Below are 15,015 nucleotides of genomic sequence, written 5' to 3' on the forward strand. Positions count from 1 at the left end.
TTCTTAAGCATTGCAATAGTACCTACCTCAGCTACCTCTTCCAGCAGCTCATTCCATACATCTATCACCTTTAGTGTGTAAACGTTACCCCTCAGCTTCCTAATAAACTTTTCCCACCTCAACTTAAATCTATGTCCTATGCTTCAATTTCCCTACTCTGGGTAAAAGATTCTGTGCATTTACCCTTCCAATTCCTCTCATGATCTTGTACACCTCAATAAAAGCACCCCTCGGCCTCCTGTGCTTGTATTTCGTATGATGATTGCCATTGTAGGAGCGGGAGCACGTGGCCGCTGGCTGGTGAGGTCACGTGGGGCGCGGGAGAGTGACGTCACCTTGTCCCGTATTTGGGAGAGAGAGGAAGTTGGCAACCCTACTCTGGGCACATGTGTAACACAGTAGACCGCACAGAGTCACTACACAATTTCAGGATTGCCATTGAACTGGATGCAAACAAAAAATTCCCTGTAGTAAGGTACATGTGACAATAAACTACCATTGTACCAGCAGGAGGAAGAAGACTGAAGAAGGGTCTCGACCTGAAACGTTGCCCACCCATTCCTTCTCTCCAGAAATGCTGCCTGTCCCGCTGAGTTACTCCAGCTTGTTGTGTCTGTCAGCACGAGGAAAGGTTTGGTGGATTGCACCTTCGAAATTGGGATACTCAGCTAACCTTGAAAAGTGGCACAGTGGCTGCTGCCTTGCAGCGCCAGAGACCCAGGTTCCATCCTGTCTACGGATGCTGTCTGTACGGAGTTTGTACGTTCTCCCCACGACCTGTGTGGGTTTTCTCCAGGAGATCCCGTTTCCTCCCACACGCCAAAAACCTATAGGTTTGTAGGTTAATTGGCTTTGGTAGAATTGTAAATTGTCCCTTGTATGTGTATGATAGTATTAGTGTGCAGGGATCGCTGGTCGGCGTGGACTCAGTGAGCCGAAGGGCCTGTTTCCGTGCTGTATGTCTAAAATAAACTAAGCAACAGAATATTAATGCAAAGTGATCGTAGAGGACCTCGAAATGCCCCGTTCATTTCTAGAGGAGCCATGGGCGAGGGCCAGTTAATGTTGCCCACGCAGTTGTACGGCGACACAGGTTGCTCAACATGGTCTGGGGGGAGTGATACGCCTTTATCTCACCGCCACACAGCAGTAAGGGAGGCTCGCCATCACTCCCAGCAACGCCCTTCCCGTCACTGAGCTCAGACATCCCCATAACAGGAATTCAGCAAAAACTCAAGATTTTATTCATTAGCACGCACACGCACTCCCGTGCACACCCAGAATCTCAGGCACACGCACAGTCTTGCTCGCGCAGACACAGTCGCGCACGCGCACACATAGTTACACGCGCGCGCACACAGTCACGCTCACACAAACACACAGTCAAGCGCACAGTCACACGCGCACAAACATAGTCACGCGCGCACAAACACACACTGTCTCACGCACGCACGCACACAGTCTCGCGCGTACACATTATGAAGGACATCAGGGTCTGGGATGAACAGTACCAGTAATTACACGGAGAGATTAATTAAATGAATTAATTTGATTGATTAATTAAAGTTGGCAGAGCCACTGCCTCACAGCACCAGAGACCCGGGTTCAATTCTGACCTCGGGTGCTGTCTTTGTAGAGTTTTCCCGTTCTCCCTGTCACCGCATGGGTTTCCTCCGGGTGCTCCGGTTTCCCCCCACATCCAAAGACGTGCGGGTTTGCAGGGTAATTGGTCTCTGTAAATTGCCCCTTAGAGTGTAGGGAGTGGATGTGAAAGTGGGATAACATAGAACTCGTGTGAGCTGGTGATCGATGGTCAGCGTGGGCTCGATGGGCCGAAGGGCGAGTTTCCACGCTGCATCTTTCAATCAATCGAAAGATTACATTTACCACGTTGCTCCTGCCAAGTTACTGAAGGTGGAGAAATACGACAGAAATTGTTCACAGTTATGGACATGTTCCTAACCAACGAGAAATTAGCCCCACTGGCAGAAACAAGCAGCAATATGATTACTGAATATTGTAAAATACGGTAATAAACAGCAATATACAAACCAGTCATAAACTAATTCCCCCACAAAAAAACAGCTCAGACAATTTCTGGATCAGAAGTGCAACACAAAGACACAATACATTTACCTTAAAATGTCACGGTGCTGGAGCAACTCAGTGTGTGAGGCAGCAGCTCTGGAACACACTGAGAGGTGACGTTTCAGGTCGGGACCCTTCATAAGTCTGAAGAAGAGTCCCGACCAAAAACATCACCTGTCCATGTGTAGGGAGGAACTGCAGATGCTGGTTTAAACCGAAGACAGACAAAATGCTGGAGTAGTTCAGCGGATCAGGCAGCTTGTCTGAAGCACAAGAACAGGTAACTCTTCGGGTCGAGACCATTCTTCAGACTGAAACACGTGAATAAGGGTCTCGACCCAAAAAGTCACCTATCCGTATAGCTGAGTTGTTCCAGCACTTTGTGCCTTTTTCTTTGAAGATCAGCATCTGCAATTCCTTACTTTTGTGATAATACCTTTGCTGATTTACACCCTGATGTAAACAAGGTCATTGTAAATACTTGCTGTTTGTGGTCAAACAGACCATAAGGTTGATGTTCGGAGCTGATAGATCAATCCCTTCACCCCCAACTTTCCTTTGTGGAGAGGTTAATCAGTGCATAGAATGGATCATTGTATTTGAGCCGATGGTCAGCAGGAGATTGATGGTGACATGTATCTACTCCTCAGGCCCCTCTATAAAAGCCCGAACTGCAAAGACAACTTCAATAAAACTCCCTGAGCCCAAGCACAAACAACCAAATTGCTAACAGAAACACTCAGGAATGCAATTACAGTTAAACATGGACAATACTGTGTGGGAAGGAAATGCAGATGCTGGTTTACACCGAAGATAGACACAAAATGCTGGAGTAACTCAGCGGGACGGGCAGCATCTCTGGAGAGAAGGAATGGGTGACATTTTGGACCGAGACCCTTCTTCAGACCTGTACTGTACTGGATATTGTAGAGGATGGATGACAAAGTCACTAAACACCGGATTAGAATTCAACTGAAGGATTAGTCCCCCTCACAAAGGCTTTGTTAGCAGTCAGGCATTGTGGTGCCTCACAGCCCAAAGACGCCCGGGTTCAATCCCCACCTGTCGTCGTGTGGTTTGCTTGACCTTCCTGTGATGGCACAGTTTTCCTCCGGATGCTCCGGCTTCCTCCCACATCCCAAAGATACGCGGGTTTAAGGTTAATTGGCCGCTAAATTGTCCCCTAACGGGAGTAGTGAATGTATACATCACGCGCACTCATGACTCTTGAATGGATGTAAAAGTGGAATAACATAGAGGTTGTGTGAACGGGAGAGGGTGATGGTCGACCTGGACCGAAGGGCCTGTTTAGAAACATAGAAAATAGGTGCAGGAGGAGGCCATTTGGCCCTTCGAGCCAGCACCGCCATTCGTTGTGATCATGGCTGATCATCCACAATCAGTAACCCGTGCCTGCCTTCTCCCCATATCCCTTGATACCACTAGCCCCCAGAGCTCTATCTAACTCTCTTTTAAATTCATCCAGTGAATTGGTCTCCACTGCCTTCTGTGGCAGAGAATTCCACAAAATGGCAACTCTCTGGGTGAAAAAGTTTTTTCTCACCTCAGTATTAAATGGCCCTTTATTCTTAGACTGTGGCTCCTGGTTCTGGACTCCCCCAACACTGGGAACATTTTTCCTGCATCTAGCTTGTCCAGTCCTTTTATAATTTTATACATTTCTATAAGATCCCCTCTCATCCTTCTAAATTCCAGTGAATACAAGCCCAGTCTTTCCAATCTTTCCTCATATGACAGTTTCCATGTTGTATTTTTAAACTAATTGACATGACTGAGTGATTTTATTGTTGAAAGAAAACACACAATGTGCTGGAGTATCTCAGTGGGTCTGGCAGCATCCATGGAGAACACGGATAGACGACGTTTCAGGTCAGCAATCGCCCCACACATTTGTTCTATCCTACACACCAATGACAATTTGCCAAAGCCAATTAATCTACAAACCCGCACTGTCTTTGGGACGTGGGAGGAACCACAGTTAGAATGTACAGACAGCATCCGTAGTCATTATCGAACCCGGGTCTCTGGCTGTGTAAGGCAGCAACTCTACCGCTGCACCACAACTCAAGTGCCAGGTGGTCACCGGGGAGAAGCTGTTCTTGAGCCTGGACGTCATGGATTTCAGGCTCCTGTACCTTCTACCTGATGGCAGGAGTCAAATGAGAGCGTGACCATGGTGGCGAGGATCCTTGAAGAAGCCGGCAGCCTTTTCGAGGTCACGGTGGCGCAGCGGTAGAGTTGCTGCCTTACAGCGAATGCAGCGCCGGAGACCCGGGGTCCATCCCGACTACGGGCGCCGTCTGTACAGAGTTTGTACGTTCTCCCCGTGACCTGCGTGGATTTTCTCCGAGATCTTCGGTTTCATGCCACACTCCAAAGACGTACAGGTTTGCAGGTTAATTGGCTTGGTAAATGTTAAAAAAAGCTGTCCTCAGTGGGTGTAGGACAGTGTTAATGTGCGGTGATCGCTGGTCGGCACAGACTAGGCGGGCCGAAGGGCCTGTTCCTGCGCTGTATCTCTAAACTAAACTAAGCACCTCCTACAGGTCCGTTCGACGGTGGGGAGGTCATTACCCCTGATGGACCAGGCAGTGTTCACTACCTTTTGTAATCTCCATCATTCTTGGGCATTCAAACTAGTCTCTACATTCCCACCGCCTAACACTGCATCACTGCTTTTACACTCAACATATCAACTATCCATTTCCAGGGACACGATTCTGACCAATTTATTCAGAAACTCAGATACTCCAAGCCCTGATGCAGGGTCCTGGCCCGAAATACCAACATATCCAATGGCGCCACATAGATGCTGACTGACCCACTGAGTTTCCACAGCGGCATCTGTATTTACTCAAAATTAAACACAAGCCACATACCAACAAATCCGCAGAGAGCTCACCACAAAAGGGGAAATGGATGGGAAGCCACAGGCCATCTAATCAAGAGAAACAGCAAGACGTCAGAAGCTCACACGTCTCAACAAGCAACTGAAAAGGCCAAGACAATCTCGCTCCTCAAACTGATGGAGCGAGGGAGAGTAAACAGAATGACTTCTCTAACATCAAGTAACCCTTGCTTTCCCTCTCTCTCCCCTTCATCCCTCCCCTTCCTCGTTCTCCAACCAGTCCGACTGTCCCTGATTACATTTGATCTGAAGAAGGGTCTCGACCCAAAACGTCACCCATTCCTTCTCTCCAGAGATGCTGCCTGTCCCGCTGAGTTACACCAGCCTTTTGTGTCTATCTTCAGCCTAAACCAGCATCTGCAGTTCCTTCCTACGCGAGAGAATATGTATGCTGGGAAAGACTTTGCATTGAGACTTTACTTCAACTTATTGGTGGAACTTTTTCTCAAACTCCAGGTATTGTGCATGAGAAGCCATGAACTGACCTGCTGTAGGCCATGGTATTTGCAGTACCGAAAATGATATTTGGACCAAGATATTCAAACAGTATCCAAAGAACTTCTAGCTTAGTTTAATTTAGTTTAGTTTAAACTTTAGAGATAGTGTGGAAACAGATCCTTCGGTCCACCGAGTCCTTACCGACCAGCCAGTAAATTGATGCGTTTCCCCGAAAGCATGTGACTTATATTAATGGTTTGGTTTCTGAGCATGTGACCTGTATTAATGATTTTGTTTTCTCTGTAACCATGGAATTGTATTAGAATTGTTATTCAGACTGATGGTAAAAAACTCGGATTATCACGTACACACTCGCACTATCCTACACATTAGGAACAATTTACAGAAGCCATTTAACCTACTGCACGTCTTTGGTGTGTGGGAGGAATCTGGAGCACCTGGAGAAATCCCACAGGTTGACAGGGAGAACATACAGACCCTGTACCGACAGCACTGTCAGGATCAAACCTGGTTCTCTGCCGCTGCAAGGCAGCAACTCTGCCGCTGCAAGGCAGCAACTCTGCCGCTGCAAGGCAGCAACTCTGCCGCTGCAAGGCAGCAACTCTGCCGCTGCAAGGCAGCAACTCTGCCGCTGCAAGGCAGCAACTCTGCCGCTGCAAGGCAGCAACTCTGCCGCTGCAAGGCAGCAACTCTGCCGCTGCAAGGCAGCAACTCTGCCGCTGCACCACAGTGCTGACCCTTGGCATTGTTCAGAGATTCAGCCTAAAAACAGGCCCTTCAGCCCAGCGATACCCATGCCGTTACCCATTGATCACACCAGATCTATGTTGTCCCACTTTCTCATCCACTCCCCACGCACTGGGGGGCAATTTGCAGGGGAGAATTGTCCTAAAAACTCACACACCTTTGGGATGAGGGAGGAGACTCACACAGACACGGAGTCAAGAGAGGGAAGAGTGTCTTATTGTCACATATAACGAAATAAAACAATGACATTCTTGCTTGTGGTAACACAACAGGTTTGGGAACAGGTTTTGTCCTCATTTATTATATTGTTTACAGTTTACTTTAGTTTAGAGATACAGCGTGGAAACAGGCCCTTCGTCCCACCGGGTCTGCACCGACCAGCGATCCCCGCACACTAACACTACCCTGCACCCACTAGGGACAGTTTTTACATTTACCAAGTCAATTAACCTACAAAACTGTACACCTTTGGAGTGTGGGAGGAAACCGAGGATCTCGGCGAAAACCCACGTAGGTCACGGGGAGAGCGGACCAACTCCGTACAGACGGCGCCCGTAGTCGGGATGGAACCCGGGTCTCCTGCGCTGCATTCGCTGTGAGGCAGCAACTCTACCGCTGCGCCATCGTGACCGTACTGTATTTACATATCCCGTTGTGCGGCTGCAAGTAAGAATGTCATTGTTCTGTCTGGGACACATGACAATAAAACACTCTTGATTTTAACATTCAAAAGACAACTTGTTTTTGCTAATCCAGGATTGCCACTGCCGTGCATTGGTGCAGTCAGTCAGTCAGTCACTCCAGTGACACTTAAACTCCTGACCACACTCGCGTGCGGATAAGTTTAGCCAGGACAGATGCCTGTCATGTGGAAGCTCAGTGTTGCACCTCTCCCTGCAGCACATCCACTTCCCCCAAAGCAAAACTATCTCCAGGCTGAACATCCACGTGAAAACCTCGGGCTACAGATAGGAAGTGAAACTGTGAGGCTGAATGACACGCTGACTGGCCTTCAGCTCAGAGAATGTCACAAGGCCATTTTCATACACAAAACAAATCATTTGGATATCATTTCTGGTCAGGGTCAATGCATCACTTGCAAAAGTCAACAATACCACATCGCCTTGACTTATGGTACGGGGATACTCATTTTGGATGATCAACCATGATCATATTGAAGGTATTTATTCACAAAATGCTGGAGTAACTCATCAGGTCAGGCAGCATCTCAGGAGAGAAGGAATGGGTGACGTTTCGGGTCGAGACCCTTCTTCTCGACCCGAAACGTCACCCACTCCTTCTCTCCTGAGATGCTGCCTGACCCGCTGAGTTACTCCAGCATTGTGTGAATAAATACCTTCGATTTGTACCCGCATCTGCAGTTATTTTCTTACACGATCACATTGAACGTCGGTGCTGGCTCGAAGGGCCGAATGGTCTACTCCTGCACCTGTTTTCTATGTTTCTCAAGAAGGTGCAAGAAAATGCCAGCCCCTCATTTAGTAACCTCTCTTCCAGGAGACAAGCTTACAACCCAGTGGTGTGAATATTGATTTCTCTAACTTCAAGTGACCCTTGCATTCCCTCTCTCTCTCCATCCCTCCCCCACCCAAGACACACCAGCTTCAAAGTCGTCTTGTTGAGTCTCATTGTCCGAACTCAGTCACACCTAGCCCACAGCTAACAATGGCCCATTTCCTTTATCATCGTTACTTTTTTGCATGTCTTTCATTCATTTGTTCTATATCTCTCTACATCACAGTCTATATCTCTCATTTCCCTTTCCCCTGACATCAGTCTGAGGAAGGGTCTCGACCCAAAACGTCACCCATTCCTTCTCTCCAGAGATGCTGCCTGACCCGCTGCGTTACCCCAGCATTTTGTGTCTACCTTCGATTTTTACTAGCATCTGCAGTTTTATTTCCGGCTCCCCACTAGATGTTGCTTACATTGCAACTTTTCACCAGACACCCAGGGTAAGAGGCAACAGGCCGGGGCTGAGGTGACCATGTGGTGGGAGGCGAGAAACAGTTCGAAGGAAGACAGTGAGAACTCAGTCAGTTTAATATCACAGGTTGGACCATTCATCACAACAGGCCACTGGAGGTGGTTTTATTTCAGTTTAAAAATACAGTGCGGAAACAGGCCCTTCGGCCCACCGGGTCCGCGCCGACCAGCGATCCCCCGCACACATTAACACTATCCTACACCCACTAATTTTTACATTTACCAAGCCAATTAACCTACAAACCTGCACGTCTTTGGAGTGTGGGAGGAAACCGAAGATCTCAGAGAAAACCCACGCAGGTCACGGGGAGAAAGTACAAACTCCGTACAGACAGCGCCCGTAGTCGAGATTGAACCCGGGTCTCCGGCGCTGCATTCGCTGTAAGGCAGCAACTCTACCGCTGCGCCACCATGACCACGAGACTGGTCTTGGAGTAGAGGATGCTCTTCAAACTGCGGAACATCTTGAACAATAGAAACATGGAAAACAGGTGCAGTAGTAGGCCATTCAGCCCTTCGAGCCAGCGCTGCCATTCAATATGATCATGGCTGATCATCCAATATCAGTACCCCGTTCCTGATTTCTCCCCATATCCCTTGATTCTGTTAGCCCCAGAGGCCAAGTGGAGTCCTGATAAAAGTACAGAAAATTAGGAGAGGCATAGATAGGGTAGACAGTCAGGATCATTTTTCCCCCAAGGTGCATATGTCAAAGAATAGAATGCATGACTTTGAGATGAGAGGTAGAAAATTTAAAGGAGATAGGCGGTGTAAGTTTTGTTTAGAGAGGTGAGGCTGCCTGGAACGTGCTGCCACAGATGGACATGGAGACAGATACGAGTGACATGGGTCGATATGGATCATGTGCAGGCAAAAGAGCCAAGTTTAATTTAATATCACCCTGAGCAGACTCATCGTGAGTCAAAGGACCTATTCCTGAGTTGTCCGTAAGGTATATGGTAAATCTCTCTGTCTTACACTTACTAGTTCTATCCTTTTTTAAGTATCTGTCGAAGCTCTTACAACCTGTTTTGTAAGCTTAATGTTAGTTTACTCGCACACTCTCACATCCTCGGTAAATTTACAAGTCTGAATTAATTGAAAGATATAGCATAGAAACCGGGCCAATGGCCCACACCGACCATCAATCACCTATTCACACTAGTCACCTATTCACACTAGTTCTATGTTATCTGAAGAAGGGTCTCGACCTGAAACGTCACCCATTCCTTCTCTCCCGAGATGCTGCCTGACCCGTTGAATTACTCCAGCATTTTGTGTCTAACTTCTATGTTATCCTACTTTCTCATCCACTCCTTTCACACTATTTGAGGAAGGATATTCTTGCTATTGAGGGCGTGCAGCATAGGTTTACTAGGTTAATTCCTGAATGGCGGGACTATCATATGTTGAAAGACTGGAGCGACTAGGCTTGTATACACTGGAATTTAGAAGGATGAGAGGAGATCTTATCGAAACGTATAAGATTATTAAGGGGTTGGACACGTTAGAGGCAGGAAACATGTTCCCAATGTTGGGGGAGTCCAGAACAAGGGGCCACAGTTTAAGAATAAGGGGTAGGCCATTTAGAACTGAGATGAGGAAAAACCTTTTCAGTCAGAGAGTTGTGAATCTGTGGAATTATCTGCCTCAGAAGGCAGTGGAGGCCAATTCTCTGAATGCATTCAAGAGAGAGATAGATAGAGCTCTTAAGGATAGCGGAGTCAGAGGGTATGGGGAGAAGGCAGGAACGGGGTACTGATTGAGAATGATCAGCCATGATCACAATGAATGGCGGTGCTGGCTCGAAGGGCCGAATGGCCTCCTCCTGCACCTATTGTCTATTGTCTATTTGGAGTATTGTGAGCAATTTTGGGCCCCATATCGGAGGAAGGATGTGCTGACTCTGGAAAGGGTCCAGAGGAGGTTTACAGGAATGATCCCACGATTGATAGCGTTAACATATGATGAGCACTGGGCCTGTACTCGCTGGAGTTTAGAAGGATATGGGGGGGACCTAATTGAACCTTATTGAATAGTGAAAGACTGGACAGAGTAAATGTAGAGATACTAGGACCAGAGGGCACAGCCTCAGAATAAAGGACGTACATTTAGAAAGATGAGGAGGAATTTCTTTAGTCAGAGGGTGGTGGATCTGTGGAATTCATTGCCACAGACAGCTGTGGAGGCCAAGTCAATGGATATTTTTAAGGCAGATTTTTGATTCGTACGGGTGTCAGGGGTTATGGGGAGAAGGCAGGAGAATGGGGTTGAGAGGGGAAGATAGATCAGCCACGAATGAATGGAGTAGACTTGATGGGCTGAATGGCCTAATTCTGCTCCTATACCTTATAAACTTTTGAGGTAATTTACAGATGCCATTTATCCTACAAACCTGCATGACTTTGCCAATTGGGTGGAAACCAGGGCAGCCAGAAGAAACCGACGCAGTCACAGGGAGAACGTGCTAACTCCACACAAGAAACATCCAAGGTCAAGATCGAACCTGGGTTCCTACCAGCTGCACCACCGTACCACCATCAGCAGGGCTGTGATAAGGGTTGCCAACTGTCACGTATTAGCCTGGACATCCCGTATTTTAGGCTAAATTGGTTTGTCCCACATGGGACCGCCCTTGTCCCGTATTAGGCCCGGATGGCGTTGTAGGCCCGAAAACTGTACCCCGGGGGCCGCTGCAGTCTCGGACAGTTTAGGTCCAGGCGCCGCCAAGCGAAGGTTGCGTAGCAACCCGCCTCCCGGCCCGGGCTGGGTGAGGTCACGTGGGGGCGGTGACGTCACCCTTTGTCCCTTATTTGGGAGTGATAAAGTTGGCAACCCTAGCTGTGATAAAGGCTGCAGCCCGTTCTGTCCTGATCCTTTGTCAAATTCTAAAACAGAATCCTAAAGCCAACAGCTTTTTCTTGCAACTTATATTAAGCCTTTAAAAACAAAGATTTTAATGTGAAAGTTTTTTCCCTGTAATCTACAGTTGACCCACTTTTCATACCATGTCATAAGGAATGCACATTTGTGGTAGAATATGTGGTGTTATGTTCATTTAACTGGCAACTATTACCAGGCAATTTAATGCAGTGTCCCAACCTACCATTGTTAACATGTCTTTAATCTTCTAACCCCCATCTCTAACTCCAGGTCCCTCAGGTCGGCCGACTTGGGGCTACTCACTATCCCGCGGTCTAGGCTTAAGCTCAGGGGTGACCGCGCTTTTGCGGTTGCAGCTCCTAGACTGTGGAACAGCATCCCTCTCCCCATCAGAACTGCCCCCTCCATCAACTCCTTTAAGTCCAGGCTCAAAACTTATTTCTACTCCCTAGCGTTTGAGGCTCATTGAGGAGGCGCTGTGAACTGTTTGCGTGCTACTGTATGTTTCTTTTCTTTTTTTCCATTGGAACCTAATCAGATGTACAGCACTTTGGTCAACGTGGGTTGTTTTTAAATGTGCTATACAAATAAAATTGACTTGGCTTGACTTTAATATATTTGTTTTCAAGAAGGGTGCCAGTCCAAAATGTCACCTATCCATGGTCTCCAGAGATGCTGCCTGACCTGCTGTGTTACTCCAGCACCTTGTGTGCTTTTAGTTTAGAGATACAGCACGGAAACTGGCCCTTTGGCTCACCAAGTCCGCACCGACCAGCGATCCCCACACATTAACACCATCCTATACAGACTGGGGACAATTTAAATTTATACCAAGCCAATTAACTTACAAACCTGTACGTCTTTGGAGTGTGGGAGGAAACCGAAGGTCTCGGAGAAAACCCACGCTGTCACAGGGAGAACGTACAAACTCTGTACAGACAGCACCCGAAGTTGGGATCGAACCCTGGTCTCTTGCGCTGTAAGGCAGCAACTCTACCGCTGCCCCACCATGCCCCCCCTTTTTGATATTTTGTTTCCTTTTGACCGATTAATATTTAGTTTCCTTTGTTTACATCAGAAACCCTGGTTTGGTACGTGCTCAACATTATAACTACTATTCAGTGGCCTAATAACAACCACCGCCAATGTATTTTGTGTTCTCCTTAACTCCAAATTGATTCCACACCATGATCTGCTGAGCCAAAATCCTCCCTGACTTTGTACCAGTCATCCATTTTCCTCACTGCCCACCCCTTCTAAATTACAAGCTCACTTTCAGTGTAATGTTTTATTTTCGAAGATATGGCATAAAAAGCTGGAGTAACTCAGCGGGACAGGGCAGGCAGCATCTCTGGGGAGAAGGAATGAGTGACGTTGTGGGTCGAGACCCTTCTTCAGACACTGGTTTCATTCCTCTGCTCAACTTTGCCCTCAGCAATCAGCAGCTGCCCAAAAATATTTTTTCCTCAGTCTGAAGAAGAACCTCGACCTGAAACACCACCCATTCCTTCTATCAATAGACAATAGGTGCAGGAGTAGGCCATTCGGCCCTTCGAGCCAGCACCGCCATTCAATGTGATCATGGCTGACCATTCTCAATCAGTACCCCGTCCCTGCCTTGTCCTCATACCCCCTGACTCCGCTATCCTTAAGAGCTCTATCTAGCTCTCTCTTGAATGCATTCAGAGAATTGGCCTCAACTGCCTTCTGAGGCAGAGAATTCCACACATTTACAACTCTCTGACTGAAAAAATCCCAGAGTTACTCCAGCATTTTGCACCTTTCTTCTCAGTCGAACAGTTAGCTATCGGCCAGTTAGAACAAAAAATTGTCTTAAGGGTCCCGGCCTGTCCATTCCCCACCCACCCAGATGCTGCCCGACCTGTCGAGTTCCTCCAAAACATTTGTGTTTTGCTCAAGTTATTTCTGTAAAGTGTGTTGATGGTGATCTAGGACAGGGGTAGGGAGGCAGGTTTGACAAGTTGTTGACTGCACGGTGTAAACCCCACTGTGCGAGTTACGGAACCAACAGGTCGAGGGAGAAGGGAGGTCCCCACCGAGGCAAGGGGTCCCAACCCGAAACGTCGCCTGTCCCACTCCCTCCGCCTCTCTCCGAGCAAGCCTCGGCGTCTGGCTGAGGTGGCTGGGGCTGAAGTTGCAGCTGCCCTGGGGAGAGAGAGGAGGAGAGAGCAGGAGAGGAGAGAGCAAGGAGAGAACAGAGGGAGAGAGGAGAGAACATAGGGAGAGGAGAGGGGGGGGAGGGAGAGAGAGGGGGAGGGAGAGAGAGGAGGGGGGAGAGAGAGGAGGGGGGAGAGAGAGGAGGGGGGAGAGAGAGGAGGGGGGGGAGAGAGAGGGGGGGGAGAGAGAGGGGGGGAGAGAGAGGGGGGGGAGAGAGAGGGGGGGAGAGAGAGAGGGGGGGAGAGAGAGAGGGGGGGAGAGAGAGAGGGGGGGAGAGAGAGAGGGGGGGAGAGAGAGAGGGGGGGAGAGAGAGGGGGGAGAGAGAGGGGGGGAGAGAGAGGGGGGGAGAGAGAGGGGGGGAGAGAGAGGGGGGGAGAGAGAGGGGGGGGGAGAGAGAGGGGGAGAGAGAGAGGGGGAGAGAGAGAGGGGGGAGAGAGAGAGGGGGGAGAGAGAGAGGGGGGAGAGAGAGAGGGGGAGAGAGAGAGGGGGGAGAGAGAGAGGGGGGAGAGAGAGAGGGGGGAGAGAGAGAGGGGGGAGAGAGAGAGGGGGGAGAGAGAGAGGGGGGAGAGAGAGAGGGGGGAGAGAGAGAGGGGGGAGAGAGAGAGGGGAGAGAGAGAGAGGGGGGAGAGAGAGAGGGGGGAGAGAGAGAGGGGGGAGAGAGAGAGGGGGGAGAGAGAGAGGGGGGAGAGAGAGAGGGGGGAGAGAGAGAGGGGGGAGAGAGAGGGGGGAGAGAGAGAGGGGGGAGAGAGAGAGGGGAGAGAGAGAGAGGGGAGAGAGAGGGGGGGAGAGAGAGAGGGGGAGAGAGGGGGAGAGAGAGGGGGAGAGAGAGGGGGAGAGAGAGGGGGAGGAGAGAGGGGAAGGAGAGAGGGGAAGGAGAGAGAGGGGAAGGAGAGCAGAGGGAGAGAGGAGAGCAGAGGGAGAGAGGAGGGGAAGAAGAGAGAGGAGAGGAGAGGCGGGTTCCACCTGGTCCTGGCACCACCCACCCACCTTCCTACCTACCATTCCTCCCAGCTCCACGTCCTGATCGTCCGCCAGTATCAGCACGATGTTCCTCCGGGCGCAGCGGCCCGAGCTACAGCAGGCTGCCAGGAGCAGCAAGGCTGCCAGCTGCTTCAGCTTCATGGCAAAGCCAGGGGAGCGAGTTGGGCAGAGGAGGGGATCGAACCTGGAACCGTCTGCGCTGCTCGCTGATCTCCGGGTCACTGCCTCCACTCTGCAGCGCCGGCCCCCGGCAGCGCAGCGCAGCGCTTTAACCCCGTGGGCGGGGCAGCGGGTGAGTGACGGCCCGCCCAGCCAATCAGCGGCGCCGGGCAGTCGCCGTCTGCCTCAGACAACCAATCACATCGTTCGTCCCGCCTCCTTTGGATGCATTAGCATAAAAGGGACAGTGCCCACCAATAGTCTGTCTGGTGGTGCTCTGGCTAAAGGCAACAGCAGTCGGTTGGGGGTTGGGGGGGTTGGGGGGGTTGGGGGGGTTGGGGGGGTTGGGGGGGTTGGGGGGGTTGGGGGTTGGGGGGGTTGGGGGGGTTGGGGGTTTTTGGGGTTGGGGGTTTTTGGGGTTGGGGGTTTTGGGGGTTGGGGGTTTTGGGGGTTGGGGGTTGGGGGTTTTGGGGGTTTTGGGGGTTTTGGGGGTTTTGGGGGTTTTGGGGGTTGGGGGTTTTGGGGTTTTGGGGGTTGGGGGTTTTGGGGGTTGGGGGTTGGGGGTTTTGGGGGTTGGGGGTTTT

The 15,015-nt window shown here is 49.8% G+C and overlaps 1 protein-coding gene across 1 annotated transcript in view; it reads right to left on the reverse strand.

Moving 5' to 3' along the window:
- The window catches only part of gnsb (glucosamine (N-acetyl)-6-sulfatase (Sanfilippo disease IIID), b), a 56,316-nt gene extending 41,832 nt beyond the window's left edge, over positions 1-14,484 (reverse strand). Inside the window, exon 1 of the mRNA XM_078428707.1 lies at positions 14,291-14,484. Coding sequence (XP_078284833.1) covers positions 14,291-14,413 — 123 coding nt within the window. The 5' untranslated portion in view covers positions 14,414-14,484. The remainder of the gene's footprint in view (positions 1-14,290) is intronic.
- Positions 14,485-15,015: the final 531 nt, after the last annotated feature.

The sequence above is a fragment of the Rhinoraja longicauda genome, chromosome 36, assembly GCF_053455715.1.
Source record: "Rhinoraja longicauda isolate Sanriku21f chromosome 36, sRhiLon1.1, whole genome shotgun sequence".
Lineage (NCBI taxonomy): Eukaryota > Metazoa > Chordata > Chondrichthyes > Rajiformes > Arhynchobatidae > Rhinoraja > Rhinoraja longicauda.